Raw genomic sequence first — 20,557 nt, forward strand, 5'->3', positions numbered from 1 at the left:
TCTTTCTTCATATGAAAGTCCTGACATGCCAGGAATCGACCCGAAACGTCACCCATTCCTTCTCTCCTGAGATGCTGCCTGTCCCGCTGAGTTACTCCAGCATTCGGTTTAATCCCTCCTACACATTCCTTGTTTCTACCTCCTCTGGCAGGTCATTCCATAACCCCGCCACCCTGTGTGAAAAATGTTGCGCTCCTTGTATTCTAAGGCTGTGCCCTCTGGACCTTGACACTCCCACTAGAGGAAACATCCTCTCTATCTTGGCCTTTCCATATTATGGACTGGGTCACCCATCATGAGAAGGGCTTGACAGGGTGGAATGTGTCAAATGTGAATGAATGAATGAATAAGTTTATTGGCCAAGTATTCACATACAAGGAATTTGCCTTGGCGCTCTGCCCACAAGTGACAACATGACACACAGTGTCAGTTGAGAATGACACATAAAACATTAATAATAAAACATTACCGATTAAACATGTGAATTAAACAAAATACCAGAGCAAAGGGAGGCTACAGATTTTTGGTTATTGAGTAGAGCTACTACTCGTGGATAAAAGCTGTTTTTATGCCTGGCTGTGGCAGCTTTGACAGTCCGGAGTCGCCTTCCAGAAGGAAGTGATTCAAAGAGTTTGTGGCCAGGGTGAGAGGGGTCAGAGATGATCTTGCCCGCTCGCTTCCTGGCCCTTGCAGTGTACAGTTTGTCAATGGAGGGAAGGTTGCAGCCAATAACCTTCTCAGCTGATCGGACGATTCGCTGCAGCCTCCAGGTGTCGTGTTTGGTGGCCAAGCCAAACCAGACCATGATGGAGAAGGTTAGCATGGCCGTATAGAATTGGACCATCATTGCCAGTGGCAGATTGTGTTTCCTCAGCTGCCACAGGAAGTACATCCTCTGTTGTGCCTTTTTGACTGTGGAGTCGATGGTAGCCCCCCACTTAAGGTCCTTGGAGATGATGCTTCCAAGGAACTTAAAAGACTCCACAGATGTGACTGTGGTGCTGTTGATGGTGAGTGGGGTGAGGGGAGGGGGAGCTGGAAATGTGTTCAAGAAACCATCCGTGATCAATATATTGAAGGCCTTACTAGTCTGTAATAAATATATTGAGATCCCTGAGGATTAGTAATCAGTAATCAATATATTGAGGACATATATTGTGTCTGTAATCAATATATGGACACAGAATGCTGGCGTAACTCAGCGAGGCAGGCAGCATCTCTGGAGAGAAGATTCGGGTCGAGACCCTTCTATATCAAGGTCCCTACTAGAAGGTATAATGTTAGACCAACTCATATGGAACAAGGCAGAAGTGCCACAGAGTCAGTGTGGGGATCACTTTGGAACCAGTGGCCAGAGTTGTATTACCCTTTATAAAGTAGTTATGGAGGAAAGGGCAGGCCCTCAAGTTAACGTCGTCAGCTGGAGAGGGGTCCGAGTTTGGAGGCTTCAGGTGGGCTTTGCAGAGGGGGGTTGGAAGGGAATGTTCAGGCCCGTGTTCAGTCAGTCTCAGGAGACGCGGGTCTCTGCTCATTCCCGGGAAGACAGCAGTTAGAGGTGAAAGGAGACCCCGGGAACTGCAGCTGCCGGGATCTGGAGCAACACACAAAGTGCTGGAGGAACTCAGCAGGTCAGGCAGCATCTGCGGAGGGAATGGACCGAGGACATTTTGAGTTGGGTTCCCCTTCTTCTTGAGTTTGAATGAGGGTTCTGACCTGAAACGTCGTCTGTCTGTCCTTCCAATGCGGAGAGGGAGCTGGGTGGGGGAGGGGGTGGACATAGAAACATAGACAATAGGTGCAGGAGTAGGCCATTCGGCCCTTCGAGCCTGCACCGCCATTCAATATGATCATGGCTGATCATCCAACTCAGTATCCTGTACCTGCCTTCTCTCCATACCCCCTGATCCCTTTAGCCACAAGGGCCACATCTAACTCCCTCTTAAATATAGCCAATGAACTGTGGCCTCAACTACCTTCTGTGGCAGAGAATTCCACAGATTCACCACTCTCTGTGTGAAAAATGTTTTCCCCATCCCGGTCCTAAAAGATTTCCTTCTTATCCTTAAACTGTGACCCCTTGTTTTGGAACAAGGGGAGTTAGGGGAAGGATAAGAGATGGATGATGATCAGATGGTTGAGGGAAAAGCGTAAAGTCTCTTGCCCAGAGTAGGGGAATCAAGAGGCAGAGGACATAGGTTTATAAACCCAGGGAAGGAGACTGTCAAAGCCTGACATAAAAAAAAAAAATTTTCAGGAGTAGTAGCTCTACTCAATAACCAAAAATCTGTAGCCTACTTTTGCTCTGGTGTTTTCTTTTATTTCATACACGTTTAAACTAGAATGCTTTATTATTAATGTTTAATGTTTTGTGTCATTCTTAATTGTTTACTGTGTGTCGTGTTATTACTTGTGGGCGGAGCACCTAGGCAAATTCCTTGTATGTGAACATACTCGGCCAATAAACATATTCAACCATTCAAAGTGAGAGTGGAAAGATTTAATAGGAACCCGAGGGACAATGGTTTCACACTGCAGGTGGTGGGTGTATGGAACGAGCTGTCAGAGGAAGTTGTTGAGTCAGGGACTATAACATTACAAATACACTTGGACAGGTACATGGATAGCAAAGGTTTAGAGGGATATGGGCCGAATGGGACCAGCTTAGATGGAGAAGAACACAGAGTGCTGGAGTAACTCAGCGGGTCAGGCAGCATCTGTGGAGAACATGGATAGGTGACGTTTCACAGAGTGCTGGAGTAACTCAGCGGCTCAGGCAGCATCTGTGGAGAACATGGATAGGTGACGTTTCACAGAGTGCTGGAGTAACTCAGCGGGTCAGGCAGCATCTGTGGAGAACATGGATAGGTGACGTTTCACAGAGTGCTGGAGTAACTCAGCGGCTCAGGCAGCATCTGTGGAGAACATGGATAGGTGACGTTTCGGGTTGGGACCTTCCTCAGACCAGCATATCTTGGTTAGCACGGACCAATTTGGGCCGAAGGGCCTGTTTCCATCCATGAATCAAAAAAGCTATGTTCTTGAGTCCCAGTGGCAGCAAAGACAGTTGTTCCAGCTGGAGATGTTTCTCACCCCACGGATGCTGCCCGACTAGTGGAGTGTTTCTGTCTCAGACATGCCCTGCCAATGCACATTATACACGGCCCCCCCATCCCTGCCTGTCACCAGGGTGAGTGAGTGTGTGTCTCTGTCTCTCCTTCCATGTCTGTGTGTGTGTGTGTGTCTGTGTATCTCTGTGTGCATGTATGTGACTGCGTGTATGGACCTCTGTCTGTGCGTGTTCCTGCATCTGAGTGTGTGCAACCATGTTTGTGTGTCCACATGTGTGTGCGTGTGGATGTCTTTGTGTGGGTGCGTTTGTGCCCACGTGTGTGTGCGCCTGTCTGAGCGTGAGCGTCCATGTGTGTATGCGAGTCTGTGTGCGTGTGTCTGCGTGCTTGTGTACACATGCGTGTGTGTGTGTGTGTACACGCGTGTGTACGTGCTTGTGTACACTTGCGTGTGTTGTGTGTGTATGTGTGTACACGTGCGTGTGCGTGTGTGTACACGCGTGTGTTTCACTTACCGCTCTCCAGTGGCAGGGTCGGGGTCCGGGTGAGTTGCCGGTGCCTTCAGGTGCGTGCGTGCGGTGTATAGTCGGGGTGAAGCTGAGTGAGGTACAGTGACACACTCTCCCCTTCCCTCGATGAGCGGCCCTTCACCAGGGGGGGGGGGGTCCCATCCTGGGGAGCCGGTAGCCCCCGGGGGTGGTGAGAAGACAAAGACAATGCTCGTGCTGGAGGATTTACATCGGTTCAGTTTATTGCTTGCATGCACTCTGCGCTTGTACATCCTGGAAGAACATCCTTTACACTTTCCTTTTGCTCAATTTTACATACATTTCTCTCCTTAACAAACAGCGAGGGTGGGGTGGGGGGGGGGAGCAGAGGTGGGGGGGGGGGGTGTACAGACTCCATCGCCAACCACTCACCCCTCCCATCAAAGGGGCATTACCCTGCCCCTTACCCCCCCTCCTCATACCCACACCCCTCCCCTCCCCTCCCCAAGGGGACACGACCTTTGTCCACTCCCCCCCTCCCCGCGGATGAACAGGGGGTCGGGGTGGGGGATCAGGGGGGGGGGGGGGGAGAATATTCCTCACTGGCCAGCCACTGGTCTGGGCACCATTTCCCGAGTGGATAGGGGGAAAAGGGGGGTTAGACACTGTGCACAAGCTGCAATGGATGGGGTGGGGGGGGGGGGGGTGCCTCTCGATCTACAGGGACACCATGCTTCCCTGACATGCATTACACGTGTCTTTGGGTGAACACACACGGAACACGGGAGCTCGCGACACGCCTGCGCTCCAGAACTGCCTCACTGGACACGGCCTCACTGGACACTGGCCGGGACAGGGCAAAGGCATCAGTGATCCCACGGTGTGGCGGGACACGGGTAAACACGTGTGTGAACATACCTGCCCCGCGTGTGCCCGCTTAGACAGACCCTGGACATCACAGTCTGTGTGCGACAGACTCCCAGGGCAGGGACAACATAGGTTAGATACACAGAGAGTGAGGTTCCCTCAATACTGACCCGTCACACACACACGCACGCACGCACGTACGTACGCACACACGCGCGCACACACACGCGCACAGGCACACGCACGCACGCGCAGGTGCACACACACGCACGCACTCTCAAAACAGAGTGAAGCTCTCTCTACCCGTCCCATCCACTCTCCCCCCCCCGCAGTCAGTCACAGAGTGAAGCTGCCCCCCCCCCTACAGACAGAGGAAGCCTGTTTAAATTAGTTTAGTTTAGAGATACAGCGCGGAAACAGGCCCTTCGGCCCACCGAGCCCGCACAGACCAGCGATCCCCGCACACTAACACTATCCTACACACACTAGGGACAATTTACACTTACACCAAGCCAGTTAACCTACAAATCTGTATGTCTTTGGCGTGTGGGAGTAAACGGGAGCACCCGGAGAAAACCCAGGTGGTCACGGGGAGAACGTGCAAACTCCGTACAGACAGCACCCGCGGGCAAAATGGAAGCCGGGTCTCCGGCAAGTCTACCCGCCCGGGTTCCACATGATGGGGGCCTGTGCTCACGGGTGAGGGGGGTCAGGTGAGGGGGGGGTCAGGTGAGGGGGGGGGGTCTGGTGAGGGGGTGGTCAGGTGAGGGGGTCAGGTGTGTGGGGGGTCGGGGTGTGTGGGGGGTCGGGGTGTGTGGGGGGTCGGGGTGTGTGGGGGGTCGGGGTGTGTGGGGGTCGGGGTGTGTGGGGGGTCGGGGTGTGTGGGGGGTCGGGGTGTGTGTGGGGGTCGGGGTGGTGGGGGGTCGGGGTGTGGGGTGTCGGGGTGTGTGGGGGTCGGGGTGTGGGGGGTAGGGGTGTGTGGGGGGTGGTTGTGGGGGGGGGGGCGGGGTTGGGTGTTTGTTGGTCGGGGGGTGGGGGGTAGGGTGTGGGGGGGGGGGGGGTGTGCTGGGGGTGGGGTTTTGGGGGGGGGTGTGGGGGGTAGGGGTGTGTGGGGGTACTGTGTGGGGGTCAGGTGTGGGGGTGGGTGTGGGGGGGGCGGGGTGTGTGGGGGGGTCAGGGTGGTGGGGGGGGTGGGGGGTGTGGGGGGTCGGGGTGTGTGGGGGTAGGGTGTGGGGGGGTCGGGTGTGGGTGGGGGGTCGTGGGTGGTGGGGGGGGTGTGGGGTGTGGTTGGGGGGGGGGGTGTTGGGGGTAGGGGTTGTGGGGGGTCGGGGTTGTGGGGGGTGGGGTGGTGGGGGGTAGGGGTGTGTGGAGGGGTCAGGTGAGGGGGTCAGGTGTGTGGGGGGTCGGGGTGGGTGTGTGTGGGGGGTCGGTGTGTGTGGGGGGTCGGGGTGTGTGGGGGGTCGGGGGTGTGTGGGGGTCGGGGTGTGTGGGGGTAAGGTGGGGGGGGCAGGGTGTGGGGGGGTCGGGGTGTGTGGGGGGGGGGTCGGGTGTGTGGGGGGTAAGGTGCTGTGGGGGGGGGGAGGGGTTGTGGTGGGGGGTGTAGGTGGGGGGTAGGTGGGGGGTAGGGTGGGTTGGGGGGTCGGGGGTGTGGGGGGTCGGGGTGTGGGGGGTGGGGTGTGTGGGGGTCGGGGTGTGTGGGGGGTAAGGTGAGGGGGTCAGGTGTGTGGGGGGTCGGGGTGGTGGGGGGGTAGGGGTGTGTGGGGGGTCGGGGTGTGTGGGGGGGTAGGGGTGTGTGGGGGGTCGGGGTGTGTGGGGGGTCAGGTGAGGGGGTCAGGTGTGTGGGGGGTCGGGGTGTGTGGGGGGGTCGGGTGTGTGGGGGGTCGGGGTGTGTGGGGGGTCGGGGTGTGTGGGGGGTCAGGTGAGGGGGTCAGGTGTGTGGGGGGTCGGGGTGTGGGGGGTCGGGGTGTGTGGGGGGTCGGGGTGTGGGTGGATGGGGTGAGAGGGGTCAGGTGAGGGGGATGGGGTGAGGGGTCTGGAGAGGGGGGGGGTCGGAAATGGGATGGAGTGGGGACGGTTGCTGGTGGGTGAGAGGGAGTGGCGGGGGGGGGGGGGGCCACTGACCACAGTCTCTGGGCAGCTGTACGGAGCCGTGCTCATTGACCAGTGCAGCCGTCTGCCCACGGGGGCAACATGCATGGCATGCATCAGTGAACCCACTGCACGCTCGCACACACATGCAAGCACACATAACCTATCTTTAATCGGACTTGACCTTGCACTAAACGTTATTCCCTGTATCCTGTATCTGTACACTGCGGACGGCTTGAGTGTGATCACGTACACTCTTTTCGCTGACTGGTTAGCACGCATCAAGAAAGCTTTTCACTGTACCTCGGTACACGTGATAATAATTAACTAAACACAGACATACACACCTACGCACGCGCACACACACACACATGCACACACTCCCAGAGCTGACCACTACCTCCCAGCCGGCCTTGTCAGTGCACAAGCCGCACATGAAGTGCCCGCTCATGCCCCCCCACATGAAGCAAACTCCAAGGCTACATTCACAATGGCCAAGCAGCTGCCGGCCAGTCACGGTGACATCGGCCCACTGGGACCACCACACGGTGGAGGTTCGCCAGGGTGGTACATCGGTGGAATCCCTTGCCACAGACGGCTGCGGGGAGGCCACAAGTCAGTGGATATATTTAAGGCAGAGATAGATAGATTCTTGTGTTTAAGAAGGAACTGCAGATGCTGGAAAATCGAAGGTAGACAAAAATGCTGGAGAAACTCAGCGGGTGCAGCAGCAGCATCTGTGGAGCGAAGGAAATAGGCAACGTTTCGGGCCGAAACCCTTTGGTTTCGGCCCAAAACGTTGCCTATTTCTTTCGCTCCATAGATGCTGCTGCACCCCCTGAGTTTCTCCAGCATTTTTGTCTACCTTCGATAGATTCTTGATCAGTACGGGTGTCAGGGGTTACGGGGAGAAGGCAGGAGAATGGGGTTAGGAGGGAGAGATACATCAGCCATGATTGAATCGTGGAGTAGACTTGATGGGCCGAATGGCCTAATTCTGCTCCTATCACATATGACCTTATGGCCCAGGGCAGACAGTGGATCCCCCCCCCCCCCATCCCCAACAAGAGTAACTCAGCCCCAGCTAGACCAAACCATGCATGCAGCAGGGGAGCAGGTAGGGACATGCAGGCACGGAGGCTGACTGACCCTCACCGCCAGTGGTCAGGGACAAAGTCGGGACAAACACCAGTCACGTGTGCGGGAGAGGTGGCGGTCAGTCTGGTGATCAGGCCGTGACCCTAGACGTGAGCCCCCCCCCCCCCCAGTTGACAAGGTCAGTGTGGACAGCTCAAACCTTGAATCTAAACCGTCCTCTCACCAACTAGAGAGCGGTCCTGAACTACTATCTACCGCATTGGTGACCCTGGGACTATCCTTGATCGGACTTTGCTGGCTTGACCTTGCACTAAACGTTATTCCCTTTATCCTGTATCTGTACACTGTGGACGGCTCGATTGTAATCACGTGTTGTCTTTCCGCTGACTGGTTAGCGCCCAACTAAAAAGCTTTTCACTGTACCACGGTACAAAACCAGTCTGAAGAAGGGTCTCGACCTGAAACGTTGCCCATCCCTTCTCTCCAGAGATGCTGCCTGACCCGCTGTGTTACTCCAGCATTTTGTGCCTAACTTAAACTGAGGTAAAGGTGGACAAAAAGCTGGAGTAACTCAGCGTCTGTGGAGAAAAGGAATAGGCAACGTCTCGGGTCGAGACCCTTGTTCAGATTGAAACTAAATCTGTGCTGACTGCAGTGGACAAGACATTTACATCCAAGCAGCCTGGTTATGGTAGAAAGGTCAGAAATACAGAATATTACATTACGGCCAGGGACGATAGAATGGGCTGAGGGTGGGCAACAGCTGGCCATCCAGATGTTTTACATTGGAACCTGACTTTAGGGATTAGAGATCGATGAACAGGCCAGCGAGGGCTAAAGAGGACTGGATCCTTTAACAGAGGAGTGCGGTTAGAGCTCTTGGGGCTAACGGAATCAAGGGATGTGGGGAGAAGGCAGGAACGGGATACTGATTGTAGATGATCAGCCGTGATCATATTGAATGGCGGTGCTGGCTATTTCCTTCGCTCCATAGATGCTGCTGCTGCTGCACCTGCTGAGTTTCTCCAGCATTTTTGTGCCGAATGGCCTCCTCCTGCACCTATTTGCTATGTTTCCATGTGGGACGTAGATAGGATAGACATTCTGAGCCTTTTACCCAGTGTGGAAATAACAATTAACAGTGTTTTTACACAGAGGGTGGTGGGTGCCAGGGGTGGGGGTGGAGGCTTTTAGGTCGGCACATGCTTATGCAGGGAATTGAGGGACATGGATCAGGTGCAGGCTGATTGGCACTCTACATGTCTGGCTATGATATTATGGGTCAATCAGCCTGTTCTTGTGCTGCGCTGGTCTAAGTCTAAGTGTGGAGGCTCAGGTATAGAGAGAGGAGCAGAGTTATGAGACAGAGTTAGTGAGATGAACAATGAAGGTGCTAACAGTGTGGGCAGTGAAGGTTGCAGAGGTTAGCAGTGTAGGGGAGAGGGTCGGGGGGCAGGAGGGAAGGGCAACGAGGATGACAGGGGGTTAGGAGTGTAGGAGATGATTGGTGTAGAGGAGGTAGAGGATTACAGAGGGTGACACAAACTGCGTGTCCGAAATCAACACAGAACTGGTGAAACACTCAGCGGGTCAGGCAGCATCTGTGGACAACATGGATAGGTGACGTTTCACAGAGTGCTGGAATAACTCAGCGGGTCAGGCAGCATCTGTGGAGAACATGGATAGGTGACGTTTCACAGAGTGCTGGAGTAACTCAGCGGGTCAGGCAGCATCTGTGGAGAACATGGATAGGTGACGTTTCACAGAGTGCTGAAGTAACTCAGCAGGTCAGGCAGCATCTGTGGGGAACATGGATAGGTGACGTTTCACGGAGTGCTGGAGTAACTCAGCGGGTCAGGCAGCATCTGTGGAGAACATGGATAGGTGACGTTTCACAGAGTGCTGGAGTAACTCAGCGGGTCAGGCAGCATCTGGGGAGCATCTGATGTTTCATGTTGAGGGGATTGGGGAGGCGGAGAGGAGAGGAGGATTTGAGGGGGAGTTAGAGAGGGATGGAAGTGTGTAACAGAGGGAGTGTGATGAAGTTTCACCGTGCTGGATGAGAGGGTCGTGGCAGAGAGACGTGTTGTGCTGGAGTGAGATTAACACTGGAGAGGAAATGTTGGCGGAACACGTGGCCTGGATGTTTACCGGCTGATGATTTATTTTGCGCTGGGCAGGGGGCTTGTTGGCGGGAGGGGTTGCGATTGTGGCACTGGAGCTGTAGGTGAGGGTCACCACTCGAGCCCTTTCCCAAGTCTGGACTTTGTACATTTTTACATCTTTGGAACCGAGAGCAAGCCTCACAGTGAAGAGAGTTTGAGCGGGGTGAATGGAGCGGGCATAGCCCTGACCCCTGACCACAGGACCCCTACACCCAAGGGACGAACTGACCACCCACCCTGGGAACAAACAGGATCCCCACCCTGGGGACTAATACCCCCCCTCCACCTTGGCAAGTGGGGACAAAGGTGCAGACTCATCTGCCAACCTCTGACACAGGTCTGCTGTACATTGCTACATGACCAGACCCTAAATCAAACCTCCCTCACAGGGGATAGTTTTTTAAATCATTTATCATTATTATTATTTTTTTGCTTTAGTTTTTTTTTTGCAGAAGCGTGGCGCGCGCATGCTGACCTGACACAAGGCGGGCAGGCAGACGGACAGACAGACACCAGCAGTTGGGGGGGGGGGGGGGGGGGGGGCATGCAGCGCGAGAGAGGGAGGGGGGGGGGAGGAGGAGGCGGGAACGGCCGCCTCTAGCTGCTCCGTCACCAAACAGGAAACACCAGTCTGTAAAATAAATAAGATTAAATAAAATCCACTCCCTGGGGACAAAGGACAAAGCCTGCGGACTTGAGTGAAGGTGTGCGTGGGAGAGTCTGCCCCCTCACTCTCACTCACTCACTGCGACAGTTCTGGTGTGTCTCTAGACCACTGTAGTCTAGACGACTACTTCACCTTCTTCTTGAAGAGTTTGAAGCCGGGTTTTTTCTTGCCGGGGTTGGGCTCCGTGTCCTCGCCGGTCGAGGTGCTGTCCTCTTCCATGGGGGATTTTTTGGTGGCCAGCTGCGGGATCTTGGTGGTCTTGGAGCCGCCGTCGCGGGGCTGGGGTTGGCCGGTGCCGGCGGCGGCGGCGGCAGCTTCGGGCTCAGTGGAGGTGGGGCTGAGGGAGCGGGACGATTCGGACGGGCTGATGGCCGACCCCTCGTTGCCGCGGTGGATCTCGCTCAGGCTGGCCGACTTCTCCAGGCCGCGGGCGGCGGGGGGCTTCCTGGCGGCGGGGGGAGTGTCGGCCACGCTCTCCGAGTACATGCTGCCGAGAGAGTCGCCCGCCTGGCTGCTGCCGTTGGGGGTGGGCGTGTTAGAGTCCGAGGCCGTGCTGTGGGTGGGGGTCAGCTCCTCGGTCAGTTTCAGCAGGGAGCAGGGTCTGGAGGGCAGCGAGCGGTGGCCGGAGCTGTGGGTGTGGGGGGAGGAGGCAGGCGGGCGAGGCGGCTCACTGCCCAGGCTCAGGCACGACTCCTGGTCCGAGTGGTTTAGTTCCCTACGGAGAGAGAAACAGCACTGGTTAGCACCGACACCACACTGCGGGCACTGGTCAGCCCCGGCACAACACCACACCAAACCGTGGGGGCCGGTCAGCACTGTGGGCTGGCCCACATTGACCTATGGCTAGACACTGACCCCGTAGCTGGGCACTGAGCCACGTCGACCCACGCTGCCCCTTGACCCCGCTGGCCATTGCCGCGGATGCAGAAGCCATTCGCATTTTAAGAGACATTCTTATCTGTCCTGCATAATTTAAAGGCAGCGGGCGATGTCAGCGATCCTGGCCGCATGGCCAGACCAGACCAGACCAGACCAGACGGGACGAGGCACTCACACTGCAGCAGCCAGCAGCCCCTGTAATGTCCAGCCACAGACGCCAGCAGCTCCCTGGGGTGGTGTGGGAGCCCTAACCCAGAGACTGGGACCCTGCGTCGGGCCAGACTGTGCGGCTGGGACCCTGCATCGGGCCAGACAGCAGCCAGACTGTGCGTCTGGGACCCTGCGTTGGGCCAGACTGCATGTCTGGGACCCTGCGTCGGGCCAGACGGCAGCCAGACTGTGCGTCTGGGACCCTGCGTCGGGCCAGACAGCAGCCAGACTGTGCGTCTGGGACCCTGCGTCGGGCCAGACTGCAGCCAGACTGTGCGTCTGGGACCCTGCGTCGGGCCAGACAGCAGCCAGACTGTGCGTCTGGGACCCTGCGTCAGGCCAGACAGCAGCCAGACTGTGCCGTCTGGGGCTGGGGTATGAATAGCCTAGCTAAGGCCAGCACAACCTCTCTGCCCAATGATGTAGCTTTGTCGGGACCACCCATCCATCACAAGTCACTCAGATGTTCCTGGCTCCCAAATCCTGGCCATTCCCACTTTGGGAATCGACAGGAATGACTTTCCTGTGTTTTGTCAGGAACAGCTTCTTCCCCTCTGTTATCAGGCTTCTGAACGGTCCTTCCATAAGCCAGGGTCCTGTCCGATTCACCTCTACCCCATTGCGGACATTGGACTTTGTCTCTGGAACTGATGCACTACAATGCTGAGAACTATATTCTGCACTCTGTATCTTCCCCTTTGCTCCACCTGTTGGACTTGAGTTTGACTTGATTGCATTCATGAATCTGTGGGAATTCTTTGCCACAGACGGCTGTGGAGGCCAAGTCAATGGATATTTTTAAGGCAGAGATAGATGGATTCTTGGGGAGAAGGCAGGAGAATGGGGTTAGGAGGGAGAGAACGATCAGCCATGATTGAATGGCGGAGTAGACTTGATGGGCCGAATGGCCTAATTCTGCTCCTATCCCTTATGACCCAATGATAGAAAGTAACTCAGCGGGTCAGGCAGCATCTGTGGAGAACATGGATAGGTGACGTTTCACAGAGTGCTGGAGTAACTCAGCGGGTCAGGCAGCATCTGTGGAGAACATGGATAGGTGACGTTTCACAGAGTGCTGGAGTAACTCAGCGGGTCAGGCAGCATTGAGGAGAACATGGATAGGTGACGTTTCACAGAGTGCTGGAGTAACTCAGCGGGTCAGGCAGCATTGAGGAGAACATGGATAGGTGACGATTCGGAGTCAGAGGTGCCCAAGGTGTGTCCAGTGTGAAGAAGGGTGTCGACCCAAAACAACACCCATTCCTTGTCTCCAGGGATGCTGCCTGACCCGCTGAGTTACTCCGGCCTATCTTCAGACTACTGAAGCTCACAAGTTATAGGAGTAGAATTAGGCCATTCGGCCCATCGAGTCTACTGCGCCATTCAATCATGGCTGATCGCTGCCTCCAAATCCCATTTTCCTGCCTTCTCCCCATAACCCTTGACACCCAAAAAATTTGTCTATCTCTGCCTTAAAATATCCAGACTTGGCTTCCACAGCCCTCTGTGGCAATGAGTTCCACAGATTCACCACCCTCTGACTAAATAAGTTCCCCCTCACCGCCTTGCTGCAAATTAGACCTATTGGCATTACATCCTGCCTTGCTCCATTGGTCAGGAGTGATTGATGGAGAAACTCAGCGGGTGCAGCAGCATCTATGGAGCGAAGGAAATAGGCAACGTTTCGGGCCGAAACCGGCCCGAAATGTTGCCTATTTCCTTCGCTCCATAGATGCTGCTGCACCCGCTGAGTTTCTGCAGCATTTTTGACTACCTTCGATTTTCCCGCATCTGCAGCTCTTTCTTAAACACGTCAGGAGTGCTTGATTCCTCATTGTCAGTCAATAATCACCGATAGACAGTAGTATTTGCTGCAGAGGCTGGTGGGCAGAGCACTGGTGGGCAGCTGGTAGCAGTGCCCTGGGGGTTGGGGAGTGGGCCCCTGTTCACTCTGCTGGGGGGGGCAGAGTAGCACCTCTGTTTGACCACAGCTGAGGCCATGCAGAGGAACAACTCGGAGAGAAGTGAGATGGAAGCAGAGAAGAGGGGGGAAAAAAGGCACTAACAATGTCAATGAATTGTAAAAGCTGAAATGTAGCAAAAGCAAAACCACGTGACAGCCAACGCGCGCGGCTCCAGCAGGTACGATTCCCCGACTCCATTCACACTGGTCCCAGCAAAGCCTGGGGAACGCACACATACGTACACAGGGACACACGCACACGGACACACGCATACACGCGCACACAAGTACAGCACTTAGTGAAACACACACAGCACACACGCAGGCACCCACAGGGACAAGCACACAAATACACACACACACACAAATACACACACAAATACACACACACACACACACACAAATATACACACACACACACACACAAATATACACACACACACACACAAATACACACACACACACAGATATGCATGCACAGGCACACACATGGATACATGCAGACACACATACACACACACACGTGGAGACACGCACTGACACACACATACTGACACACACACATGCAGACACAGATGCTGACGCACACACGTGCGCAGTCAAGCACTCAGACACACATGGACACGCACGCTGACACACATACACAGACACGCTCACACTGACACGTACGCATAGACGGATGCTGACACATACATGCACACATGTGGAGACACGCATTGACACACTAGCAGACACACACACGGACACGCACGCTGACACACACGCATAGTCGTGCACGCAAAAAGATGGCGCGGCTCTGTCCAGTCGCCGTCGTGGCAGCTCCGCGAAAACGGTGCGTATTTTTTAACTTTCATGTTCTTTTTCAATTTATTTCTAAGTTCTATCCCCCTAGTACTAACAAAGTATGGCAGGGAAACGCTCTTAAATCTAAACTCTAGCGCAAACGGAGACTTTTTAAACGCTGTACTTACCGATCCAGCGTGGCCAGCAGAGATCAACAGAGAGCGCCACGGCAACAACAATGGGAGCGTGGCTACAAGGAAAACCCGGAGAAAACATCGGGGTAAGTGGGGGGGGGGGGATTCGGAATAGGCTGAGAGCCCAAGCCTTTCGTCCTCCTCTGCCCAGCATTCTTCTGGCGAACGTCCAGTCCCTGGAGAACAAGCTGGATGACCTCAGGGCGAGGGTCAGATTCCAGCGGGACATAAGGGACTGCAACATCCTCTGCCTGACTGAAACATGGCTGACCTCGCTGATGCCGGATCAGGTAATCTGCCCAACCGAGTCCTTCACTGCCCACCGTGCTGACAGAACAGAAGCATCTGGGAAATCCAAGGGTGGAGGAGTCTGCTTCATGACCAATAACAACTGGTGCAACCCTGGAAATATCAAGATGCTTTCCAGTTCCTGCTCGCACCTGACGATCTCATGCCGCCCATTCCACCTTCCCCGGGAGTTCGGCTCAGTGATCGTCACAGCCGTCTACATTCCACCGCAGGTGGACACCGACATGGCACTATCGGCCCTACACGATGTGCTATGTCGACATCAAAACAAGTACCCGGATGCGGCTATGGTGGTGGCTGGAGATTTTAATAAATCAAATCTCAAGAAGGTCATGCCCAACTTCTACCAACACATCACGTGTGCCACCAGGGGGGAGAGAACCTTGGACCACTGCTACACGCCGTTCCCGAAGGGCTACAAGGCCCTCCTCTAGGAAAATCTGACCACGCTGCCATTTTCCTGCTGCCGGAGTATAAACAGAGGATAGTTCGGGAAGCGGTAGAGACGAGGGACGTAAAGCGGTGGTCCGACTAGTCAGAGGCCATGCTGCAAGATGCACTGAGTGATGTCGACTGGAATATGTTCCAAGCAAGTTCCAGTGACGTCAGTGAGTTCGCGGAAGCAGTCACGGACTTCATCGCAACAGTAACCGACAACATCGTCCCCACGGTAAGGGTAAGCACCTTTCCGAACCAAAAACCCTGGGTAGACAGGTCTGTTCGTGTGGCCCTGAATGCTCGCACCGCTGCCTACAACTCGGGCCTGGCATCAGGAAACATGGACGTCTACAAGGTAGAGTCCTACCGACTGCGAAGGGCGGTGAATGACGCCAAGAGGAGGTACAGAGACAAGATGGAGTCACAGATGGAGCAGCAGGACACCAGAAGCATGTGGCAGGGGCTACGGACTGTAACCAACTACCGGAGCATCCCTCCCTCATCCGCAAGTGCCGGCACCTCCCTAGCTGATGACCTCAACTCCTTCTACGCTCGTTTCGAGACAGGCAACACCACCCCAGGTCTGCCGACTATCGACAATACCGCCAGCGGGCTGGCTACTGAAGCTGCAGGGAGGAATGTGCACACATTCTCGCTGTCCGAGCACGACGTGAGGAGGGCTCTGACACGGGTGAACACGAGAAAAGCTGCAGGGCCCGATGGCATCTCGGGGCGAGTACTTAAGTCCTGTGCTACGTAGCTAGCTCCAGTGCTCACTACATCATTCAACCTCTCCCTGGACAAGTCCGTGGTCCCTGCCTGCTTCAAAAAAATCCATCATTGTACCGGTACCAAAAGATGCCTCCCCAGCCTGTCTGAATGACTACCGTCCGGTGGCCCTTACCTCGGTAGTCATGAAATGCTTTGAGAGGCTGGTGAAGAAACACATCTGCGCCTTCCTCCCTCGGAACATGGACCCGTTGCAGTTCGCATACCGTCCAAACAGATCCACGGACGATGCGGTCTCCCAGGTCTTGCACACCGCTCTCTCCCATCTGGACAGCCAGAAGGGGGGCTACGTGAGGATGCTGTTCATAGACTACAGTTCAGCCTTCAACACGATAGTCCCCACCAGACTGGCCGAGAAGCTACTGGAATTAGGGCTCAACACCTCCCTGTGTGCCTGGGCCCTGGACTTTCTCACCGCCAGGCCCCAGGTAGTCAAGATGGGAGGAAATACATCGAAGTCCCTCACCCTGAGCACAGGATCCCCCCAGGGTTGCGTCCTCAGCCCCCTATTGTACTCCCTGTACACACATGACTGTGTGGCCAGGTTCAGCTCCAACTCTATAATCAAATTTGCTGATGACACTGTGGTGGTGGGCCTGATCTCAGATAACGATGAGAAGGCCTACCGGGAGGAGGTGGCTGATCTAGCACTCTGGTGCCAGGATAACAGCCTCCTCTTGAACATCAAAAAAACTAAGGAGCTGATCGTGGACTTTAGGAGGGCACATCATCTGAGGACGTACACACCATTGAAGATAAATGGGGATACTGTGGATAGGGTGAGCTGCTTTAAATACCTGGGAGTCCACATCACAGAGGATCTGACATGGGCATCACACGCCTCAGCACTGGTGAGTAAGGCAAGGCAGCGCCTTTACCACCTCAGGCAATTGAGGAAATTCTGAGTGTCTCCAGTGCTTCTACTCAGCGGCTGTGGAAAGCATCTTGTCCGGAAACATCACGATTTGGTTTGGGAACTGCTCTGCCCAGGACAAGAAGGCTCTGCAGTGAGTATTGCGTTCGGCCGAACGCACTATGGGAACTACACTCGCCCCCCTGCAGGAACTATACACCAGAAGGTGCAGATCCAGAGCCAGCAAGATCATGGGGGACCCCTTCCACCCCAGCAATGGACTGTTCCAGCTGCTACAGTCAGGCAAACGCCTCTGTTGCCATGCTGTGAGAACGGAGAGGTTGAGAAGGAGTTTCTCCCCAGAGGCCATTAGGACTGTAAACTCCTATCTCACCAGGGACTACCTTTACTGAACCAATTTACTGTTGTGTGATGTCTTTTTTAAATTGCTGTTTTTTCCTTTTTCTTCTCCCACAATTATGTAATATGTGAATATGTGATTCTGTTCCATTCTGTTTGTAGTTTGTTTGGTTGGTTGTTTGTCTTTTTGCACAAAGTCCGCGAGCATTGCCACTTTTCATTTCACTGCACATCTCGTATGTGTATGTGACGAATAAACTTGACGACGTGGCATAGACACGCACGCTGACTCACAGGCACACTCGCAGACACGGATGCTGACACACACACACATGGACACGCACGCTGACTCACACACACATGGACACGCAGGCATAGACACGGATGCTGACACACACACACACGCATGGACACGCACGCATAGACACGCACACACACATGGACACGCACGCATAGACACGCACACACACATGGACACGCACGCATAGACACGCACACACACATGGACACGCACGCATAGACACGCACACCGACACACACACACACATGGACACGAACGCATAGACACGCACACTGACGCACGCACACACATGGACACGAACGCATAGACACGCACACTGACGCACGCACACACATGGACACGCACGCATAGACACGCACACCGACACACACACACACATGGACACGAACGCATAGACACGCACACTGACGCACGCACACACATGGACACGAACGCATAGACACGCACACTGACGCACGCACACACATGGACACGCACGCATAGACACGCACACTGACACACACACACACATGGACACACACACATGGACACGCACGCATACACGCACACTGACACACACATGGACACGCACGCATAGACACGCACACTGACACACACACACATGGACACGCACGCATAGACACGCACGCTGACACACACATACACGCGCGCATAGACACGCACGCTGACACACACACACACGCATGGACACGCACGCATAGACACGCACACACAGACACGCACACTGACTCACACACACATAGACACGCACACTGACACACACATGGACACACATGCTGACTCACACACACATGGACACGCATGCTGACTCACACACACATAGACACGCACGCTCTCACACAGACACGCACGCTGACTCACACACATAGACACGCACGCTCGCACACACAGACACGCATAGACAAGCACGCTGACTCACACACACATAGACACGCACACTGACACACACACATGGACACGCATCCTGACTCAGACACAGACACGCACACTGACACACACACATGGACCCGCACGCTGACTCACACACACACACTGATGCGCACGCATAGACATGGATGCTGACACACACACAGACACACTTGGGCACAGACACACCCGCACATGCTAACACACACACGTGCAGACACTCACGCTGACACACACGCAGACACTGTCAGGAATCTCGGCAGTGAGCGTGAGAGAGAGAGAGAGAGAGAGAGAGAGAGAGAGAGAGAGAGGAGAGAGAGAGAGAGAGTGAGAGAGAGAGAGAGAGAGCAAGCGGGGGGGGCAGGCAGGCAGGCAGGAAGAATGAAAGAAGCCGTACCCGTAACTGAGTGTCCGTGGGCGGGTCCCGGCCGTCACGTCAGGAGGGGGGAGGTCGGCAATGGTTTCCAGCGAAGGATAGTGGGAGAGGTGATGGAAGCAGTGAGAGTGGGTGCAGGAGGAGGATGCGGTGGGTCCAAACACGTCAGAACAGGGGCACGAGTAGGAAAGGCTTCGCATACGGCGGATAGATGGCCTGTTGCTCCACTGAAGTGATTCACAGCCTGGGCCAGCGTTAAACCCTTCTACCAACCTCTGTGATGGTGCCGTGTGCTGGACTTCCACCTGGCGCTGGCGAACCGATGAGTGAGCGCTGAGAGAGGCTGCGGGCGAGAGAGAGAGAGAGAGAGTTAGAGCCAGGGGAAGGTCCACCCGCCCGTCACCCCAGCCGCTGACCGCCCAGTGAGCAGCACGGCATGAAGGCTGGCCGGACTGACCACTGGGCAGCTGCAGTACACAGGACAGGGAGCTGCCAGCTGACCACACACACACAGTGCTGGAGGAACCTAGCGACTCGGGACAGCTTCTGTGGAAGCCACGGGGTCAACGGTTCCTGTCCACACCTTTCTTCAGCCAGCCCCTCCTCCTCTGCTGCCATTCCCACTGTCCGGCTGACATTCCCACTGACATTCCCGCTGACATTCCCACTGTCGTTCCCACTGTCGGGCTCACATTCCCACTGCCATTCCCACAGTCTGGCTGACATTCCCACCGCCATTCCCACTGTCCGGCTGACATTCCCACTGACATTCCCACTGTCCGGCCGACATTCCCACTGTCCGGCCGACATTCTCACTGTCCGGCTGACATTCCCACTGACATTCCCACTGTCCGGCCGACATTCTCACTGTCCGGCTGACATTCCCACTGACATTCCCACTGTCCGGCCGACATTCCCACTGCCATTCCCACTGTACGGCTGACATTCCCACTGACATTCCCACTGTCTGGCCGACATTCCCGCTGACATTCCCACTGTCGGGCTCACTGTCGGGCTCACATTCCCACTGCCATTCCCACAGTCCGGCTGACATTCCCACCGCCATTCCCACTGTCCGGCTGACATTCCCACTGCCATTCCTACTGTCCGGCCGACATTCCCACTGCCATTCCCACAGTCCAGCTGACATTCCCACTGCCATTCCCACAGTCCGGCTGACATTCCCACTGGCATTCCCACAGTCCGGCTAACATTCCCACTGACATTCCCACTGTCCGGCTGACATTCCCACTGTCCGGCCGACATTCCCACTGACATTCCCACTGACATTCCCACTGTCCGGCTGAGATTCCCACTGCCATTCTCACTGACATTCCCACTGTCTGGCTGAGATTCCCACTGCCATTCTCACTGACATTCCCACTATCTGGCTGAGTTTCCCACTGCCATTCCCACTGTCGTTCCCACTGTCCGGCTCACATTCCCTTTGCTCTCCTGCTGTTTGACCAGTGTGAGGAGGGGTCCCGAGCTGAACCGTTGCATGTCCACCCGCTTCCACAGAGGCTGCCGGCCCCGCTGGCTTTCTCCAGCACTATGCGACTGATTCAGGCTCGGGGGCACAGCTGGCAGGCGCCCCTCACACACCCTGGCGACCAGGGGCATGATCCCTGCTCTGGGCAAGGCTGGCAATGCCGGCGGGAGGCGGTAGGCGGGGTGAAGGGGCTGTCGTCCCAGTGCCCATCCCTCCCACACATAACAAACCACAAGTGGCAGGAGCAACAGGCAAGGATTAGA

General features: G+C 55.5%; 1 protein-coding gene across 1 annotated transcript; it reads right to left on the bottom strand.

Moving 5' to 3' along the window:
• Window positions 1-10,212: 10,212 nt before the first annotated feature.
• Window positions 10,213-19,868, bottom strand: LOC116969688 (stromal interaction molecule 1-like). The gene is made up of 3 exons (XM_033016480.1): window positions 19,495-19,868; window positions 19,076-19,348; window positions 10,213-11,156 (listed from the first exon to the last, which is right to left on the bottom strand). Exons 1-3 carry the CDS (start codon window positions 19,866-19,868, stop codon window positions 10,565-10,567), a joined length of 1,239 nt encoding a protein of 412 aa, XP_032872371.1. The 3' UTR covers window positions 10,213-10,564.
• Between the last annotated feature and the right edge of the window lie 689 nt (window positions 19,869-20,557).

Source organism: Amblyraja radiata, unplaced genomic scaffold (assembly GCF_010909765.2).
Source record: "Amblyraja radiata isolate CabotCenter1 unplaced genomic scaffold, sAmbRad1.1.pri scaffold_1023_ctg1, whole genome shotgun sequence".
In the NCBI taxonomy this organism is placed as follows: domain Eukaryota; kingdom Metazoa; phylum Chordata; class Chondrichthyes; order Rajiformes; family Rajidae; genus Amblyraja; species Amblyraja radiata.